Here is a 21,248-nt window from a genome sequence, read left to right as displayed (position 1 = left end):
AGACTCCTATGCACATTGATGGAGCCAATGAGATATCATGCCAACTTCTGTAGATTCAACCTCCCCAAAGATGCTCCCAATGGCTCACTCCTTTTTCTTTTTTCTTTTCTTTTTGGTTTTTTGAGACAGGGCTTCTCTACGTAGCTTTGGTTGTACTAGAACTCACTATGTAGGCCTGGCTGGCCTCTAATTCACACAGAGCCACCTGCTCTGCCTCCCAAGTGCTGGAAGTAAAGAAATGTACCACCACTGCCAGTGACTTGCTCCCTTTTTTGCAGAACCTAGACATCCAGATACTACTCAGAATTCACTGCTACCTGATCTGCTGTATTTAGGATATATTTAGAAATATCACTCTATCTACTCAGAGATTCCCTTCTGCCTAAAACAGGAAGTCCCAACTTCTCAGCCTGGCACTCAGAAGGCTTCCCATGTGACCATCTTCTTCTCCAGCCTGCCCACTCCCTGTTCCCTTAACCTATTCCCACATACCAGGGCAACAAAGTCACCTCAAACTATTCGTCATTTCCATATTCTACCTACCACACTCCACCTAGTCACCTCACTGAGTGGATTCTGCCCATTTACAGGCTGGAGAGCCACAGCCAAGTTCAAACCTTAAGAGAGTACTTCAGCCTCTGATAGATTACCAATGCTCACTAACACATCGAATTGTAGGGAAATTCACACCTATCACTATTAAGCCTTGCACATGCACCTGGCAGCAGATCTGTAGATGGTATATCATTCCAATCACTGGTGGCCATTTCTCTGATGACTCCTCTGCTGATTATTATCCTTTAACAAGACAGCCTTTATTTCACAGAGATCTGCCTGTTTAAAAATAAAAATATGATAGACTTGGTAGAGTAGCTGCCCTTCTTTCAAATACAGTAGAATGTTCTGAAGGGGAGAACAGTATCTGTCTTAGCATTCCTGAAGTGCTTCTCCAGTGTTTACATTCAGAAGGTCTTAAATCTTATTAGTATGATGGGCTGAGCTCATTTCAACATCCCAAAGCATCTCCAATCATTAGTAATTCCTGAGTTTACTAGCTAGCTCTCATGGAGCCTATTCTCCATGACACATTCTAGTTTTTAGATGTCACTCTTTCTCCATCAGTACACAGTTCAGCAGAAGAAGTGAGATTTTACCTCAAATGGGGGAAAAAGAGAACTAACTCCTCAAAAGTTGTTCTTTGACCCCCCCACATGCATGCCAGGCCACACACAAACCCATGACACATGCATGTGCATAAAATATTCATTCATTCATTAAAGGATTTTTTCAAATTCAACTGAATACTTGAAATAAAGGGTAAGCCTCTTCACACATTCCTTCAACCAGATAGTCAACAGCAAAACCAAAGAAAGATTCCCTGAATCCTTGGCTTAGCAGAGATGAAATTACCATATAACACTCCCATGTTAAGATGCTAAAGACAGCCCTTGCTCACATTCTGAATATTTGGAATGCTTGCTTTACTCTATGCTAAGCTTTTGCTCCTATTTGGATCTGAATCCAGATGATTTCGTTTCTACTGTTATTGAATGCCTATGATCAACAAGGCATTATTCCTGAGTGATGATAAAAACAAGAGTCGATGCCTTCAGCCTGTAGCCTTCCTTAGGTATGTCATCAAGAAAGATAGAACTGAGTGATTTCCAACCACAACTTCCAGCTGCAGAAAACTGAGCAAAAGAGCACCAGCAGTTCCGTCATAAGACCCTGAACTGAAATCTGTGTCACCCACCGAAAAAAAATTTTTCTTGGTGGGATGGGGTAGAAGGGTAGGGGGTAGGGTTTATATGGTTTGGTTTGGTTTGGTTTGGTTTGGTTTTGTTGTTGGGGTTTTTGAGACAGAATTCCTCTGCATAGTCCTAGATGTCCTGGAACTTGCTCTATAGACCAGGCTGGCCTCGATCTCACAGACACCCACATGCTTCTACCTCCTGAGTCCTGGGCATCACCTGCCAAGATAAGGCAGTGTCTGAAACAACCAACAGGGGTAATGTAGAATGCCAGGAGCCTCAAGAGTGCTCAGTAATAATTCAAATTACTTGCTTCTTCTCTTTTGGGTGAGACGAATCCCCAACCAGCTTGAAAGGCAAACAATACCACTCCGGCTCTGAGTCTTTGAGATGTCTTTAAGTCCACATGGCAATGTTTTTGTTGCTTGTGTCTGGATGGAAAATTCTTGCATTTTCCAAAAAAAAAAAAAATTATTGCTTTCTTTAACCAAATTATTTATTTTTATTCTTTATCCAAGTTATTTATTTATTTATTTATCTTTAACCAAATTATGTATTTTTAAATTTTCCAGGAAGACAGACTATTAGGATAACACACTGCAGAACAATCAAACTGTTTATTTTTATTTAATTTTCCCTTCTATGATCTACTAAAGAAAATACAAAAAACAGCTGGGTGTGGTAGTACATGCGTGTAATGCCAGCACTCGGGGAGGCAGAGGCAGGCAAATGCCAGCCTGATCTACAAATCTACAAATCAAGTCCAGGACAGCCAGGAATACACACAGTGAACCCTGTCTCACAAAAAAAAAAAAAAAAAAAAAAAAAAAAAAAGGAGGAGGAGGAGAAGGAAGAGAAGGAAAATATAAGAACCATGAATTCTCCTTTCTAAGAATGCAGGTGGCATTTAAACTAGCAGCAGTAAATTTTATCTTGTTTCTATTACACATGTAGCCCCCAAGCTCTAACTCTGTCCTCAGGGATCATTCTAATTTTCATGTATAATGCCTGCCCTTCAAATTCTATTAGGAGAGACCCACACTTTAATTACCATCAGTGAGGGATGGAAATAATGCCTCAGTGGTTAAGATTACTGACTGCTCTTCTAGACAACAGAGTTTCAATGCTTAGCACCCATTTGGCAGCTTAAATTTGTCTGTAAATCAGTTCCCAAGGGATCTGATACCCTCTTCTGGCCTCCAGAGACACACATGTGGGCAAAACACCAGGCAAATTCACATAAAATAAAATTGTTTTAAAATTTAATAAAAATATTACTATAAGTGCCCACAGTAGACTTGAACTAACAAATTCTCAAGACTGAATGATTAAAATGAGCCCCAGAGACCACCAGGTCAGACCTATACATTTATAGAACTGGGATAAATTTGGCTCAGAGAATTGAAGCCATATGCCTATGACCATAGAGCATGCTGATAGAACATTTTCCCTTCTTCAAATTTTCACAGAGCCATCAATAATACTTTCAGTTGGAACTGAAACATATTAGCTGAATATATTAACAGGGAAAAATACCATGTTATCTCAAAAAAAAAAGACATAGGGTGTCTACATCCCACTTGCATCAAGTTATAAACCTCCACATCCTTCAGCTTGCCAGATACCACCATTCCCACTGTGAGCAGAGTGTGGTTTCCAATAAAACCACAGCCTGGGTATCTCGGGACAGGTGCTGTGGCTTTAGCTCTTATGATTAATTTCCACTGTCAACTTGACTGGATTAAAAATGCCAGGTGGGGGCTAAAGAGATAGCTGTTCAGTGGCTAACAGTATTTGCTTCAAGATGGGTAGAGCATGTCTTAATCCCTACACTCCTGAGACAGAGGCAGGTACTTCTCCAGTACTGAACTACATAGTGAGTTCCAGGACAGCCAGAGATGTGTAGAAAACGATGTCACCTTTAATCCCAGCACTCAGGAGGGAGAGGCAGGTGGATCTCTGAGTTTGAGGCCAGCCTTGTCTATAGAGTAAGTTCCAGGAAAGCCAGAACTACACAGAGAAACACTTTCTGAAAAAAACAACAAAATTGCTACTCTTACAGATCTAAGTTTGATTATCATTATCAGCAGTCATACTGGGTAGTTTACAACCACCTGTAACTCCAACTCCTAGGAATCCAATAACTTCTTCAGGTTTCTGCAGATACCCACACACATATACATATTCACACACACAACACGAATAGATAGATAGATAAATAGATAGATAGATAGATAGATAGATAGATAGATAGATAGATAGATAATAAAGGGTGGATTGATTGATTGATTAAATGGCCTGGGGATTGATGACATACCTTTGGAGTGTCTGTGAAGACATTTCCAAAGAGGATTAGCTGAATGGGATATGAGGGAGATCTGCCTTTAATGTTAGTGTTGTCATTTCAGGAGTTGGGGGTCCCAGGCTGAATAAAAGGAGAAAAGGAGGCAGCCAAATAAGTACCAGCATCCTGCTCTCTGCCTCCTGGTCCATCAAGATGTAGAGTTACAGCCACACACTTCTACCACCATGATGTCTGTCACAACTTTCCCATCATGACAACTTGTACCCTGAGAGTCAAACCCTGAGCTAAAATAAAGAGTTCTTCCTTCTTTTACATTTCTCCTATCGGGTATTTTGTTATAACAAGTAATTAAGACAGTCCTCCCTGAAGCAGACATGATAAGTGTTTGCTATTAGAAGGTACCCTCAGCAAAGGGTAGAACACCATCTGCCAAAGAATATCTGTCAAATAACAAAATCAGAATGGTTGATGCTGTGCTTGGCAGAACTGGCCTTCACAGACAGACTGGGAACAGTTTTATTACCTAGTAAGGCCAAAGAAGATACATATTTTTTTAAAGACCCAGTCCCAGCCTTCAGGAAATTTTTGCAATTTTATTGGTAAAGCATTGCTTTTTTTTTTTTTTTTTTATACAGGGGCCCACAATGGGATGTTCTGCTGAGAGTGTAGTTTCCACAAGAGAGGTAAAAGCAGACAGTAGGCACCAGCTGCCCTCTCAATGAACAGCAGAGTCCTGCTATAGGACCAAGCTAGAACAGAGGCTCCAGGAGGGTCCCAGGTAATATTCAGGTTCCCTGGCAGTGGTTCCCAAGCTCGGTTCCTCACAATACCTGATCCCCATCCTCACCCTGTGTGTGTTTGTGTGTGTATGCACACACACAGGTGCACGCACATGCCTGGTGTATATGTGTGCCTGGCTTCTCCAACAGCTTCTAACATAGCACATCATGGGTAAGACTTCAGTTAAGAGTTCAACTATGTTCCCACAAGATTCACATGTTAGAATCCTAACTTCTAGAACCTTGGAATGTATTCTTATTTGGAAACTGAACATTTAGAGAGACCAACAAGTCCCAGTGAGTTCTTCAGGATATGCTGCAAGCCAATATGACAGATATCCTTATGAAAGAAGGAAACCTTGACAGGAAACCACATGAGGGAGGTCACGGGAAGAGTCACAGTGAGAGGATGGCCATCTACAAGCTGGGGAGAGACACCTGGACCCTTCTAGCACCTTCCAAGGGAGGCTGGTCTGCCCATACTTAATATTGGACTTCTGTCCTCTAGAGCTGTGCAGAAATCTATTTCTGTACCTCTAAGTTGCCTGCTCATGTACACTGTCATAGAAGCTCCAGGGGACCAGCCCAGTCCAGGAATTGACTAGGTGACAAATGCTAAGTTTTAAGACCTTAGCTGAGATTGCTTCTGTCTTGCCATTGGCATCTTAATGGGCTGCTTTGTATCTCAGATCCCTTCCTAGAAAAGAAAGGTGCTAGATGCAATACTGAGTGTCTTCTTGCATTCAGTGGTGATATCAAATACACAACACATCCATGGTCTTTCTCCACATACTCTGCTGAGTGCCAGAATGCTAACTCACACACCTACTAGTGTTTCTGCCAACAAATACAGTTATCAAAGACCTAGGCTTTGGCCTCTGCCTCATGCCAAGCGTTTTTGTTTGGCTGATTTTTGGGGTTTTGGTGTTTGTTTTTGTTTGATACAGGGTTTCTCTATGTAGCCCTGGTTATCCTGAAACTCCCCCTGTAGACCAGGCTTACCTCAAATTCAGAGATCCACCTGCTTCTTGCTCTGCTTAGTCCACCCCACCCCCAACTCCAAGTGCTTGGGATTAAAGGCACGCACCACCACCCAGCCCAACTTAGAATTTCAACACCAACTACAGTTCCCAGGTCTACTTCATGGATGGAGTGATGATCAAAGGTGAGAAAAATAAACTAGATGTGATAGCACATGCCTCTAATTCTAGCAATTTGAAGGCTAAATCAAAAGCATTCTCAGTTCAAAGATAGCCAGGGCTACATAGAATTGAAAGCTACCTTGGGCTACACAGTAAATCTCTGTCTAAACAAATAAATAAGAGATATGTGATGAACCACTATAAAAAGCTGTAGGTCCAGGGACAGTGAAATGACTTAGTAGGTAACACAAGCCTAACAGTCTCAATCAAATCCTCAGAATCCCTTTTAAAAAGATAAGTACAGTGGCACATACCTGTACTCCCTGTTCTCCTACTGCAAGATGAGAGGCAACAAAGATGGGAGACTTGGCAGAGGTTCATGCCTAGAATACACAGTGCAGCAGAAACAAGAGGCCTTGCCTCAAAAACAAGATTATCCTCCCTTCCACGTACCTGCTGTAGCAGGCTCTCTCTCTCTCTCTCTCTCTCTCTCTCCCCCCCCCTCTCTCTCCCTCTCTCCCTCTCTCCCTCTCTCTCTCTCTCTCTCTCTCACACACACACACACACACAAGTAAAATGAAACAATAAAAGCTGTGAGTTTGTTTTCCAAGCTTGCAATTCCTGTCTGTTTACACATTCAGAGTCATGGGCAAGTAGTCTTTTAACAAACTCAAACTTGACTTTTCTTATCCAAGTTTTGAACACTGTAAGGAAAGACTGATTACACAGAGGTGAAGAATGTTAAATACCAAAATGTATCACCCTCCTTTCTCATAAAAAAATGTGCTTTGAACAACCCTTGGATCACTTAACTCCATTACAGAAACTACAACTCCTCTTCTGACAGGGGAGGGCTAGGTTGATACTCCTATAAACAGCAGCAGGCAGGAGTAAGTCTTTAAAATAAATGCAGAAGGGTACAACAGGTAAACTATTCCTACACTGCTGATGCTTGAAATTTGGGAAATCCAAATGGGAGTTTTGATACAACATTAGTCAAAGACATTTCTTTCAAACTGGATAACCCCAAGGATCTGTTAAAATACACCCAGCTCTCCACTGAAACACTCAGATTCTGAAGACAGTTTTCCCAACCCATTCATTTCATGAGAAATTGTAAACACGGAATGAGAAGTCTCTACAACATGCTGTTGACTGAAAACAGCTGTTGACTGAGGACAGCATGAATGGGAGGGACCATTTACGTGAAATAATACCTCCATATTCTTACTCTTATGTGTCTACGTACAGAGTGAACTGGGAAGGTAACCAAAAAACTGCTTTTGGGTGAAGAGTTCTGGGAAGATAACTTCATCCACAAAGTATTTACCTTGAAAACATGAGGACTGACATTCAGTCCTCATGTTTTAAAAAGCCAGTAAAGGCCAGGCATTATCACACATGCCTTTAATCCCAGCACTGGAGACACAGAGGCCATCATGGTCTACATAGCAAGTTCCAGAACAGGTAGGGCCACATAGAACAACTCTGTCTAGATAGATAGATAGATAGATAGATAGATAGATAGATAGATAGGCAGGCAGGTAAGCCACTAACATTAACACACAATTGTAATATCAGTGCTTGAGAGACAGACAAGAGGATCAATCACCATGGTTCTGGCCAGCCAGCCTACCCTACTTAGTGAATCCCAAACTTGTGCGACAATCCATTTAAAAACCAAAGTGGATGATGTCTGAGGAATGACACTCAAGGCTGACTTCTGACTTACATATACACACTCATACAAGACAAGTACAAGTTTATAAAACCTTTTAAAAATAAAATAAAAACTATCTGGTACCACCTCTGAGTGGCCTAAATGATGGGAGTTGGCAGCATGTGCAAATGGAAGAAGTTTTAATTCCTCAGCAATATTTTGCCTCACTTAAATCTTCATGAGAAAGTATTGTCTAAGACCTTAAGAATGAGTTGGAATGGCTCCTATTTCGCAGTGAGTGACAACTGTACACTCCATTAACTGCTTAATGCCCCAGGTAGGATAGCACTTTTGTCTTGAATGGGTAACCAGGTGACTGAGGTCAACAGCTGTGACAATACAGAAAAAGAATCAGACATAGAGGTATTGGCTGAGCTAGCTGGGTGTTCTGGCATAAATAATTTACCTCTTGAGCCTCAGAGTCTTATCTGTAAGGATGAAGAAGAATACGCCACAGGATTCACGAAACGAAATATGAACAAAAACAATGGCCAAAAGGGCTGTGTAATTTTGTTTTGTTTTGTTTTTTGAAACAGCATTTCTCTGTGCAGCCCTGGCTGTCCTAGAACTCTGCAGGCCACCTGGCCTCTATTCAGAGATCTGCCTGTCTACTCATCACCTCCAATGCTTGGATTAAAGGTGTGCAAAATCTCTGCCCAGCTGGGTGTGGTAATTTTTAAATAATAGTATCTTAATTACATTTCTCATTATGTTATCAAATGCCTGGGAAAAGCAACTTAAGGTGGGAGGGTTTGGTGGTTTGTTGTTGTTATTTGGTTGGTCTTAGAGTTTGTTGTTGTTGTTTGCTTGCTTGTTAAAAGAGGGTCTTATATACTGCAAATAGGTCTCAAATTTGCCATGTAACTAAGAATGACAATGAACTTCCAATCCTCTTGCCTCCATCTCCTCAATTAGGGAATTTCAGGTGTGTGCCACTACATACAGTTTTATGTGGTGCTGGGGATTAAACCCAGAGTTTTGTGTACTGTGGCTCACAGTTCACTCAGACTTACTTTATGGGGGTAAGTCTTGGTGGCAGGAACATGGGGCAGCTGATCACAGTGCATTGCAGTCAGGCAACAGAATGAGAGGAATTCTGGTATTCAGCTCACTTTCCCTAGCCCATGACATGGTACCACTACAGTGGGAAAATCTTCCCATGTCAATTAATCTAACCTAGAAACCACCTTACAGGCACTCCTAGAGATTTGTCTCCTAGATGATTCTAGATCCTATCAAGCTGACACTGAACAGTTGCTATCACCGGATGCTTTAGAAAGAAGATACCCTGGGATCTTGAGATAGCTCCATGGGTAAAGGCACTGGTCACCAAGCCTGACAACTTAAGTTCGATTTCCAGGACTCACTTGTTAGAAGGAAAGTACTCACCTAAGTTGTCTTCTGACTTCCATATGGTATACACACACCAATAATAATAACATTAATAATAAATATGTGTGGGTTGACTTCTTAGAAAGGATATGCCTACTGTCCACCCTCTCCTTCCCTCAGAGGCTATAATGCTTGCCTAGTACACAGAACTCTGTTCCCATTACCCTCTTGCTGTTCTATCCGAGGAAGGTAGTGTATAGAGGCTCAGCCAGAGCAGACAAGGTTTACTTATCAGCACTTAATGAGGAAGAATTTGATCCAGCCCTTCAAACTCTCCCTCCCTGGCAATCATTCCTGAAATGTTTTTAAACTGACAAAAAATATATGTATCAAAAAATAAAAGCATAAGCTTTCTGACAATTACTGAAGAATAACCCAAAAGGTGCACTTCAATTGTATCCAAAGATTTACCCTCATTTTAGTAACACATTCCCATCTGAAGATATCCAGTTTTTCCTTTCTGAATTGACATTTTGTTATCTGTTGTAGAAAATTAAGCTTTAGGGTGTTTTTGGTTTGGTTTTGGGTTTTCTATTTGTTTGTTTATTCAAGACAGGCTCTCACTATGTAGCTCTGGCTATCCTAGAACTCACTATATAAAACAGGCTGGCCTCAAACTTACAGTGCTCCATCTGCCTCTGCCTCCCAAATCCTGGGATTAAAAGTATATACCACTAAGCCTGGCTTTGTTTTGTTTGTTTGTTTGTTTGTTTATTATTTGTTTATTCTCTCTAATTGGATACTACTGATAGGACATCTGGGGCAAGTACCTAGGGCCAGTGCACTCCATCCCAGGCAGTGGTTAGTGGTTTGCAGAATGAGTATGTGGTGCAATAACTGGTGGTTTCTAATTATTATATATCACTGTGTTTGGCATCATCCATAAAGCTTCATCACACTGGCCTCCTCCTCTTCAGAGAGATTACAGAATTTACTGTTTAGAAAATTTTCCTCTGAGTTAGCATACATTTTCCTTGTCTTAATTAGATCCAGGCTCCCTGCCCATGAGCAGAAAGGCATCCTTCAAATACCAGGTCCCGGCCACCCTATGTCTAGATGAATTACTGCCTGGATTCTTATTTTCTTTCCTTTCTGTTCAGTCTCATTCCAGCAGTGACATGAAAAGCATGTGAAGATCCTATCCTAGGCTACCTTTGATCTGGCCAGAAGAGGGATGAAGTTGTCAGCATGCAGCATCTTCAACAAACACAGCTTCAGAACCAGGAACAACTATTTGCCCTGAACATTTGGTTGAATGTAAATATTTATTTCTGAGAAAACAACGAAAACAAACCACTTCCAACTCAGGGGGAAGGGTGAGTTTGCCAAACATTTTTCACAGTTTAGACAAACATTTGGAAAACGTTTTCCTATTGGTCCTCTGCCCTTATGTAATCTTCCTTTGCCATGCTCAGGCATTTCCTAATTTATCATCTACTTTGCTGTAACATGAAGTCTTTGTGTGTGTGTGTTCCTGTGCTTTTTGTGTGCATGTGAGCATGTGTGTGCCTCCCAAATACTGAGATTAAAGGTGTGTGCCACCATGCATAGTCTTTTTTTTAAATCTTTTCAATTTTTTTCTATGCAGGAGGTTTATTAGGTGGGTATGGAGGAAAAGAGGAACAGGACATGATGGGGAGAGAGTAAGGGGAAGGGAAGGGGGCACTGAGAGAGAGAGAGAAAGAGAGAAGAAAAGAAAGAGGAGTGAGAGAGTAGGAGAGAATGAGAGAGCCTTCAATTATTTTTAATTAATTTATTTTTTATTGATTATAGTTTATTCACTTTGTATCCCAGCTATAGCCCCCTCCCTAATTCCCTCCCAATCCTACCCTCCCTCCCTCATCTCCTCCCATGCCCCTCCCCAAGTTCACTGGTAAGGGAGGTCCTCCTCCCCTTCCCTCTGACCCTAGCATACCAGGCCTCATCAGGACTGGCTGCATGTTCTTCCTCTGTGGCCTGGTAAGGCTGATCAAAGAACTAGTTACTGAATTCATGTCAGAGACAGTCCCTGCTCCCCTTACTAGGCTACCCACTGAACTGACACTGAACTACCATGGACTACATCTGTGCAGGCATTCTAGGTTATCTCCATGCATGGTCCTTGTTTGGAGTATCAGTCTCAGAAAAGACCCCTGTGGCCAGATATTTTGCTTCTGTTGCTCTCCATATGGAGCTCCTGTCCCTTCCAGGTCTATCTCCCCTTTCTTTCATAAGATTCCCTGCACTCTGCCTAAAGTTTGGCTATGAGTCTCAGCCTCTGCTTTGATACCTTGCTGGGCAGAGTCTTTTAGAGGCCCTCTGTGATAGGTTCCTGTCCTGTTCCCAGTCTTTTTTTTTTTTTTTTGTAAGACAGGGTCTCTTATAAGTCCTGGATCTCACCAGTTAGGTTTGGCTAGCTAGCCAGTAAGCCCAAGACCTACATGTCTCAGCTCCCTCATCTCCCTTAGACTACTAACCCAGCTTTTCACCATTTCTCATATGGGTTCTTGGATGAAAGTCCAGTCCTTATCTTGCATAGCAACCTATTTTCACCACCACCTCTTTCTTTCAGTGTCTCTACTCCCCAGTTCTCCTTCCACAACAGATGCATAGCACCATAACTATTCTGGAAATGTTTTCTGTTACCATTACAATCTTGTGGGCATTTGCAGTAAAGTTAAAAAAAAAAAAGAAAGAAAGAAAGAAAATGCCTTGAGCTATCAAGATAGCTGAGCCAGCTATGCCACCATGCCTGTCAACCTGAGTTCAATCACAGGGCCACACAATAAAAGGAAAGAACTAATTCCTGTAGGTTGTCCTCCAACTCCAACACGTGCACCCAGGCACACACACATAATAGAGGAAATGTGATTTTTTTTTAATGTCTTAAAACAATGGCCCAAGCATGAGTTCCTTTAAAAAAACAGAAAACATACCACCCCAAGATATCGGTTGAGCCAACACAGTGGTGGTCCATGCTTTAATCCCAGCACTCTGGAAGCAAAGGAAGGAGTATCTCTGAGTTCAAGCCCAGCAACAGGATAGCCAAGACTACACAGAGAAACCCTGTCTCAAAAAAGAAAAAAGAAAAACAAAAAACAAACAGGCCACAACACACACACACAAGAAGAATAAGTCAGTCTGGTTTTTAACTCAAATTTCATGGGGAAAAAAAAGAGATTTGTTTAAAAAAAAATGATAGATCTACCTGGAATTGTTGCAAAGTCCACAGCTCAAGTGACTTTGGGCTAGGGACACCCTTTCTTGCCTCTTGATTTTCCCAAACATATAGCCAAGAGTGACCATTCTTCTGGAAACAAAGACAGACAGAAAGCAGGTCTTTTTCACTTACCCAGGCTGGAATATTCTTATTTGTTTATCTCCTTTTGCTTTCTAGGGTTTTTTGTTTGTTTGTTGTTTTGTGGGGGGGGTTGTTTGTTTGTTTGTTTTTGCTTTGTTTTATTTTTGGTTTTTCCAAAAAAAGTTTCCTAGAAATCACTCTGTTGACCAGACTGGCTTCCAACTCTAAGATCCAACTACCTCTACCTCTGCTGAGATTAAAGGTGTACACAACCACTGCCTGGCTTCCTTTTGCTTTCTGAACAGGCCTTGGAAGCTGTCCTTAGAGGTTCCTTTTATCCTTGCCTTTTTCTTTTTGTTGTTGTTGTTTGAGATAGGGTTTCTCTGTGTAGCCTTGGCTCTCCTGGACTTTGTAGACCAGGCTGGCATGGAACTCACAACAATCTGCCTGCCTCTGCCTCCCTCAGTGCTGGAATTAAAGGCATGTGCTACCACATCTGCTTTCATTCTTGCCTTTTTAAAAAAAATACTCATCTTCCACAGACTACAGGTTGCTTAGAGCCACAGAGAGCCCTATCAAAATGGCCTAATTTATGAGTTTCTGTCACAAGGATATGCCAGGTTAACTCTGGCACCATTTCAAATAGAGTTCCTGGCTTCAGACAAGAAAGAAAAAGTAACTAATTGTTTCATTGTTTCAAATGCTTCCTTCCTTTGCAAGTATGCCCCAACTGAGTTTTCATTTAAAAAAAAAAAAGGTTTCAAATCACACAAGATCCGGTCTTTAGGGAGAAATCACTGTGAAGTGGATGCAAGCATAGACTTTGACATCTTTATCTTGTTATTTTTTTTCTCAGTCTAGACCGTTGGGAAAAAAAAATGAAAACCCTTCAAATTGCTTTGTCCTATTTAAGTTTCTTTTTTTCCCTTCTGTTCTTGAATGGTAGTCTGAGAATACGCTCATATATTTGAATGCGTGTTCCCTAGTGAGTGGACTGCTTAGGAAATATTAGGAGCCTTAAGGGAGAAGGTGTGTCCCTAGGGGTGCACTTTGAGGTTTCAAATGCCCATTGGCCAAGCAAGCCCAGTCTCTCCACCTTCTACTTGGCGATAAAATGTAAGCTCTTGCTGGACATAGTGAATGGCACATGCCTCTAATCTCAGCTCCTGGGAGGCAGAGACAGGCAGATATCTCTGAGTATAAGTCACATTGTCTACTACATAGTGAGTTCTGGAATAGCCAGAGATATACATATTGAGAGTCTGTCTCAAAAAAAAAAAAAAAGTAAGCTTTTAGCTACTGCTGCAGTGCCATGTCCACCTGCTGCCACGATACGCTGAAACTGTAATCAAGCCCCCAATTAAATGATTAAATGCTTTCTTTTATAAACTGCCTTGGTTACAGTGTCAATTCACAGCAATACAACAGTCACTAGGACACAACATATTTTTTTCCTCTTGATAAAATGACTGTTTCAATATATACTCATACTAGACTTTTCAGGAAAGAACATGGAGCCAGGCATAACATGTTAGTACATGTCTATAAATAAGCCCAGCATTTGGGAAGCTGAGGAAAAATGGTCATGAGTTTGAGGTCAGCCTGAGCTACGTAATAAAATATTATCACAATAAGGAAAAGTTTAAAAAAAAAGGGGGGGGTAAAGGAACATGGTGTTCTGTATGTGTTTATACCATACTGTTCATTTGAATCAGGAAAGACAGTTGCTTTCCTGACAGTAAATTTCCCAACAACATATGAAGAAGGTGGGAAAATAGGCTGGCTCACCACTACCTTGCTCTCCATTTCCAAACTAAGTAAACTGAGTCAGTCCCAAGATCCACATATCTTCCTGGAGCTGGCTGGTTCACTCTCGCCTTCGTCTCCCTTTCAGTATCACGACAGAGCACACAATGCAATCCCAACAGAAATCCAGAAAGGAGGGTAGCCTCCACCTGTTCCAAGAAGCTTTGTCCAGCCCCAACCAAAGGGTTTTCTTGTTTTGTTTTTGATGATTTCCATCTAAAAGAACTGATCTTTTGGGGTTTTATTTTTATTTGTTGTCTCCTTGTTTGAGACGGGCTTTCTTTATAGCCCCGGAACTCTCTATATAGACCAGCACTGGAATTAAAGGTGTGCAGCACTACTGATCCTGATGAAAAAGCACTAAGACTTTAGAAAATCAGCAGTTTGCTTCCAGATTCAAGCTCATCCCCTCAAGCATTGACTTGGATTTTTTGGTTTTGGTTTTTTGAGACAGAATCTCATTCAGTAGTGTAGGCTGTTCTCCAAATCAGGGCAATCTTACAGATATGAACCCCACCTGGTATAACTTTAAATCATCTTTAAATTACATACATGTCCTTCAAGCTGTTCTCCAAAGTGTAGACACAGCAGAGACCATAGAGTCTACTCAGCTGCAGATCTGGTACCCTAATAAGCCTCAACCCATTGTGGAAAAGAAAACAGCCAGCCCTGTTCATATCTAGTTTTCTAGTTTAAAGAGCCTAAAAAGGGCTGAGGTGTATCTCAATGGTAGAGTATATGCCTAACAAGCATAAGACCCTAAGTTCAATCCCAAGCACCACCAAAATAAAAATAAATCATGTGCTCAAATTGGTTTTGTTTGTCTGTTTGTTTTTGAAACAGGGTCTCACTAGGTAGGTGAACTGAAACTCACATAGACAAAGCTGTCTTATAATTCAAGTATCTGCCTGTCTCTGTCTCCAGAGTGCTGAGATTAAAGACATGCACTACCACACCTGACCCAGCTATCTTTTAACCTGTCTCTAAATGTATTTATCCAAAGCCAATATCCAAAGCATTACTTCTGCCAAGAAACATTCAAACATCTATTGATGAATGAATGTACACACCAACTTTACTCCTGTAAGTGTTGAGAAGACAATTCAAGAATCTTTTTTAAAAAATGAGAATGAGAATAGGATTCAATCAGGAAGTAACTGTTTCCTTTTAAAATTAGCATAATGCACAGAAATGGAATGTGTCCTCTGGTATCTAAATGATAGTTACAGGAACAACACTGTCTTCGCTTTCTAAAAATAAATCTCAACCTTAGCTCTTTTTCATTAGGAATAGATAGATATAACCAAGCATGGTGGCTCAAAGCTGTAGTGTCAGCACTTGAGAGGCTGAGGCAGGAGGACTGCTGCAAATTTGAACCCAGCCTGGGCTACACAGGAAACTCTGTCCAAAAAAAAGTTTAGGTATTATGGTTTTTATTTTGATCCACAAATTCACTGGCAACAAATATTAACTTTAAATACTGCCTTCATGTCTAGATGGTTTCTTAAGAATGTTGACGGCCCCCAGGCATGTGTTGAGAGTCGAAAAGTGCTTGGAAAAGGCAAATGTGGTCATGTGTAGAACCCATTTCTGAAACCCACTTGAGCTTTCTTAAAGCCTGCAAGTACAGGCCCAAAGGGCCATCACTTAACAAGCCACTAAAAGAGCTCTGGCTTTTGAAGACATCACTCAAGCAAGGATTGGTTTGGGTACTGAAAGATCAGGATCTTTTACAGTTTAGAACCTGACAAGCAACAACTAAGCTACTGAAAGATGAGAGTCTTGTGGGCCTTTATCTGATGCTTATAAAAACAGGCAGCTAGATGAAGCACAATTATCATCTGAAAATCTTCTGTTGGAAAGCCAGGCCTTCTGAATGTTGCTTTTAGTTTCTCTATCTCTATGTTGCAGGTACTGAAAAGGAAACTGTTAAATGAAGAGGCAGCTTCATTTAACCGCTTAACAGCATTGTATTTAATAGGCTAGGCTGCATTCACACATGCCAGCTGCCAGAATGAAAGCTATCACTCTTCTACATCCTCAGATTAAAGGGAGAAGCTTTGGGTAGAACTGTGTCTCCTCAGAGTTGTAGTGGACTGCAAGCTTCAAAAATACCCAGTCTTCTGACAACTTAGTCCAACCATGTTTTAGCTCCAACATCAGAAACTAAGGACTCAAGAGAAAAGTAGGCTTCCAACCTGTCATGGAATGCCAAGCCTATCAAAAGCAAACCCTACCTTCTCCCAGCTCTGGATGTTGGATCATTCTTCCTGTTAGCCTCCCTGGCCTCTCCCAGCCCCGAAGTTCACCTTCTCCCAGGTCCCTAATCTTGATCATCAGGCAGATACAGGCAAAAAGTCACAGCCTTATCTATGAAGTTTCTCGTGCATTCTGGTTTTCAGAAGTTGTGTCGAATATCAGAGTCATTCTGTCCCAACGCTTGCTAGCCTCAAATGCAAGAATATATGTTCAGTGCTCCTGCTGTCTTTATTGATCAGATAGGGCTATGACTGCTGGCCTGGGAAGAAAGGAAAGGTAATTTCTTGCAAATGTTCCTCTCACCGGTTCTGCTCAATAGCAATACAACAGATTTAGAGTGTAAAAAAGAAATAAAGAAAGAAAGAGAGAAAGGGAAACTTTTACTGCAACAATAAAATATATATTACAAAAGGCATTCTGCAAACACTATCACTCATTACCAGTATTTCAACAGGAGCTTGCCTGACAATTTTCTAACATTCTGAAATGTAAACAGATAAAGACTTGGTTTGGGTAACTTTTTCATTAAATGCTCAATCACTTAGCTCATTTCATAAATGGGCATGAATTCTGTCCCAACTTATTCCTTTGTTGCTTAACTATTTCTTAGGAAAGCTAAAGTTCCTAAGAAAGATCAAAACCAACCTGTCTCTATGTTTTAATAGTATCTCATATTAAACTTGGACTTGAACTCCAAGGAAACTGAGGTTGCTGACCTCAAATTTAGGATACTCCTGTCTCTACCTCCCAAGAGCTGGATTTACAGGTATGTGCAACCACACCCATTTATTCCCTGCTAGGAATTAAACCCAGGGGGTTAGGTGAGTGCTAGGCAAACAGCAAACACTATGTATATGTCCTAACCTTTCTTTTTCTTTTATGTTTCTATTTCTCCCTTTTTTTTCTTTCCTTCCTTTTATGTGAATGGAAAGATAATGCTAGGAACAAATCAAGGCCTTTTGCATGCTAGGCAAGATTTTTACCTCTTATAACATTCATTTCTGAATATCTATATAGCAAAGTTACTTGGAAAATTAGCAAATTCAATATGATGACTTTAAGTAGAAAACTTAAGAGAACACGTGTTTATTTCTAGACACTTCCATGTTAATTAGGATAAGCTCAAAGCTTTAATAAAGTCCCAGACTTTATTGAGTAGAAGCACTTAAAATTGTAGATTCTCTTTAGACATAAAAGGGGAGAAAGTTAAGTACAGTTTTTAAAATGGAGCTTCCATGTGCATAATTAATTTATCAATTACATGTCAATCTCTGTCTCCTTTAAGGCAAAGCCCTCTCATCTGGAAGCATTCTCAAAAGCTATTTCTCACCAGAAGATGTCTACTAAACTCTCACAGGAAAACTAAGACTTTGAAAGGAAAACAAAACAAAACAAAAAACAAAGAACACATTCTTGAGCACTTCTAATCACAATAATTCTGCCCCAATAGAGGGTCCATGGGTCCACATACATTTCCAGTCCACAGTTCTCCTCTCAAAGACTCAGGAAAAACCTATATGCTAACCCAGCACACAAAAATACAAGCCAGTAAATTAATTTCAGTAAAAACACTGAAAATAATAACTGGGGAGGGAGAAGACTTTCCAACTCAAAGTAAAACAGATGCAAAGAATTCAGTGCTGAAGAAAGAATGAACAAATGTAAAGTACAGTGAATCCTAGGGAGCTGACTCCCTGGGCAAAAGGAGGAATTGGTGGAACATGCAAAGGCCTCCAGAGATTCCCCAGGAAATAATTTCAGAATCATTAACAATTTGCCCAACCCAAGATCTGAAATGTACCTCTATATCCCATCATTAGGTGGAAGGCTGCATTGGCTTGCAGGCAGGAGCTTTCTCCTTCACCTCCAGGCACTGCCCAACCCAGTGAAGAGCCTCCACCCCACACCTAGTTAGTTGAGATGAGGAGACAAAACAACAAACATCTCATGTCTTCAAACCTAAAGTCAATGAATAATAGCGTCTATAAAAAAAATGAGTGAAGGGCACTAGAGAAGAGAGACCTGAACATCTGAAACTCTACTCAGGTTTCAGAGCAGTGGCTCCTGCAGGGGCTTCCAAAACAAGCTTTCCAGGTGGCTGCTTTAGGGTGACAAGTGACCTGAAGTGCCAAGAGGAGCTGCTGAAACAACCCAAGGTGGGTTGTATATTACTGGCCGCACACCATGTACTGAGCCACAAGGTGATGGAATGGGCTGGATAAACAGGAGTCGTTTTATTGCTGGCCAGAAAGTCTTCCTTCATTCATCAAAGTGGGTGAATGAAAATATTAAGAAGTGGGAATGGCATTTTCACAGGCTGCTTACTGAGAGTCCTTCTAAAGAGAAAAAGCCTTACTCAGTCTGCCCTGGATATCAAATACGGCCTCCTCCCAGGAAAGGGAAAAAACACTCCTCTTCTTATAAAATGGTTGCACACCAGAGTCCAAATCTTGGTAAAAGAGATGTTACATAAAATCCAAGTTTTCCTAAACATGTATGTTTACATTCATGCAACACAAACTTTTAGGACATCTAAGTTTCTGACCCTCTCCACACACACTTTTTCAACTCGAGACAAAATACATGGTAACAGGTATTACCCATTGGGATCTTACCCATTCCACTTGGACGATATTTCCTAACAGCTAAATGCAGGAAATTTAGTGAGATGCATGCAGAACGCATCTAAACAGCAGCACACTTGCCTTTAACTGAGTAAAAACGGAACAATTACCGCAGGGTTGGGGACGGTTAATAACAACAACACACCCTGAAATTTTGAATTATTTTCTCAATGATTTGTTAAAGCCTCCCTTTCATTATTCTATAAACTGGCTAATTCTCAACATCTTACTTTGCCTTTAAAAGGCTTTCTTCAACTCGACAGCGGGATTTCCCTAAGAAAATTTCCCAGAGGATGATTTCCACCAATGGTCTTTATCACCTCATCCTGCGAAAGCAAAGACTTTTCTTCTGCTAATTCCAATCCCACAACACACACAGAGAGAGACGGAGACAGAGACAGAGAGAGGACAGACAGACACAGAGAGGAGGGAGAGGAAGAGAAAGAGGAAGAGAGGAAAGGGAGAAAGAGGGGGAGGGGGAATGAGCGAGAGAAGGAGGGAGAGAGTTCACACTCTTAAAACCATCCCAAGCTAACTCGAAAGGCTATTTTATTGGCTCGTTTTCTTGCCTTTCTCTCCTAAAAGAATGATTTCCAACTGCCCTTACAACAGCTATGGAGACTGAACGATTTCTAAGGCTCAGCTGGAAAATAAAGAATATTTTAGCATCTTAACTCGTCTCCGCAACCGTCTCTGCTCCAATCATAATCTTAGAACCCCTTCAACATTTGCAAGCTGCACCGCTCGCGCCAACTCACGGCGAGCATCCTGCACGCCCGCTGCCCACTCAACACTCGCACCCCGGCCCGCAAGCACCGGACCACCCGAGCTTACCTTCCCGGGCTTTCAGCAAGACCGTGTTGGCCACTATGTTTTCCAGCTCCATTGACAGTCGGCAGTCAGCGAGGGAGCCGGCCGGCGGGGCTGTCAGCGTCTGAGGTGATGCCGCTGCCGCTGCTGGGGCTACCTTCGCTGCTGCCAGAGCCAGGAGCAAGCAGCCCGCCTTGCTACCGCATTATTCTTGCTCCGAGCCCACAGTTTCCCCCTCTGCACCGAGGAGCCGCCGCCGCCGCCGCTTCTTCCTCCCTCTGTGTCCCCCCTCCCCCCTCCCTCAACACTTTCCCCCCCACCCCCCACCCTCCGCGCGTCTCTGTCACTCCATTCTCCTCCCCTCAAGCTCCCTCGGATGCTTTAATGCTTTGGATGCTTCAGCCTCCCCTCGTTTCCCGGGGGTGTGGTACTCCAGGCTCTAGCTGCAGCACTGCGCAGGCGCCTGCCCGGAGGCACCTCCCACCGCGAGCTTTGGGTGCGAGGACTGCTGGGAATTGTAGTCCAGGGTCTGAAGGGGCGGGGCTCTGCTGAGAGGGGACTATGGGCCGGTACTGCGGCTGGTATGGCACTGAGCCCAGGCGGTCCAGCCTCGCCGACAGGAGACCGCTCAACCAAGGTAGAATCCCCAATCCCGGAGCGGAGAGTCCCTTTCCTGTCTCGCCAAAATCCCAGAAAGCGGAAAGCACAAGCCACGGCGGCGGGACGCTGGTGTGGGAGGATCACGAGTGAGCTGAGACCGGGCGAAGGCGCGCCCCTGGGGTTCCGCGCGGCCCGCTGTCTGCCGCTCACACGCGCCAAATCACTGACAAAGGTGCACTTTGTTTCCGGGCAGCAAGGGGTTCGTCAGCCCGGGGCGACCCGGCGGTGCCCGGTCTCTAGCCGCATAACCTGTGCGCCCCCTGGCGACGGCGCGTCTAGGCTAACCGGAACGCAGGAGACTAGGACTCCCGGGATCCTCACGCTCTAAGGAGCTTCACCAGCCCCGAGCCTCAAAACTGCATGTTTCTCAATAAAGCCAAACTACTGTAATCGAGCTACTAAAGACGAGCTACAGAAGGAACCGAGTCCGCTGTGGTAATGTTAATGAGTAACAAACCAGCCAGGGCCAAGCCGGCGTGGAAAAGCATTCAAATTCCAGGCTTGTTTATCTTGGAGCACTTGGCTCTTTACACTTTTAGAGCGTCGGACTCCAAATCCAATCCCAGCTCCTCTTGTCCCAAAGGTCCTAATCCTGGGAAACTGGCTCTCCGGTCACCTGGGGATCTTTGGAGGAGAGTCCTAAGGGCAGGGGCGAGGCTGCCAGGCCCAAGGGAACAATGAGGCTTTTTGCCTCCTCTGGGCCTTGCCGGATATCCGTTC

At 42.5% G+C, this 21,248-nt stretch overlaps 1 protein-coding gene across 14 annotated transcripts in view; it reads right to left on the bottom strand.

Moving 5' to 3' along the window:
- Positions 1–20,765, bottom strand: part of Grk5 (G protein-coupled receptor kinase 5) — a 184,832-nt gene extending 164,067 nt beyond the window's left edge. For 7 of the 14 annotated variants that reach the window (XR_009594541.1, XR_009594537.1, XR_009594535.1 and 4 more), the window contains exon 1: positions 19,893–20,170. Coding sequence is in view for 7 of the 14 variants with exons in the window: in XM_060391906.1 (XP_060247889.1) it covers positions 19,893–19,944 (52 nt within the window). In the remaining 7 variants the exon portion in view is untranslated. Of the gene's footprint in view, positions 1–19,892 lie in introns of all 14 variants that reach the window. The other 7 variants (XR_009594526.1, XR_009594530.1, XR_009594531.1 and 4 more) reach the window with 3 other exon arrangements.
- Between the last annotated feature and the right edge of the window lie 483 nt (positions 20,766–21,248).

The sequence above is a fragment of the Meriones unguiculatus genome, chromosome 1 (assembly GCF_030254825.1).
Source record: "Meriones unguiculatus strain TT.TT164.6M chromosome 1, Bangor_MerUng_6.1, whole genome shotgun sequence".
NCBI classification, from domain to species: Eukaryota; Metazoa; Chordata; class Mammalia; order Rodentia; family Muridae; genus Meriones; species Meriones unguiculatus.
This window is presented reverse-complemented; position numbering and strand designations above follow the sequence as displayed.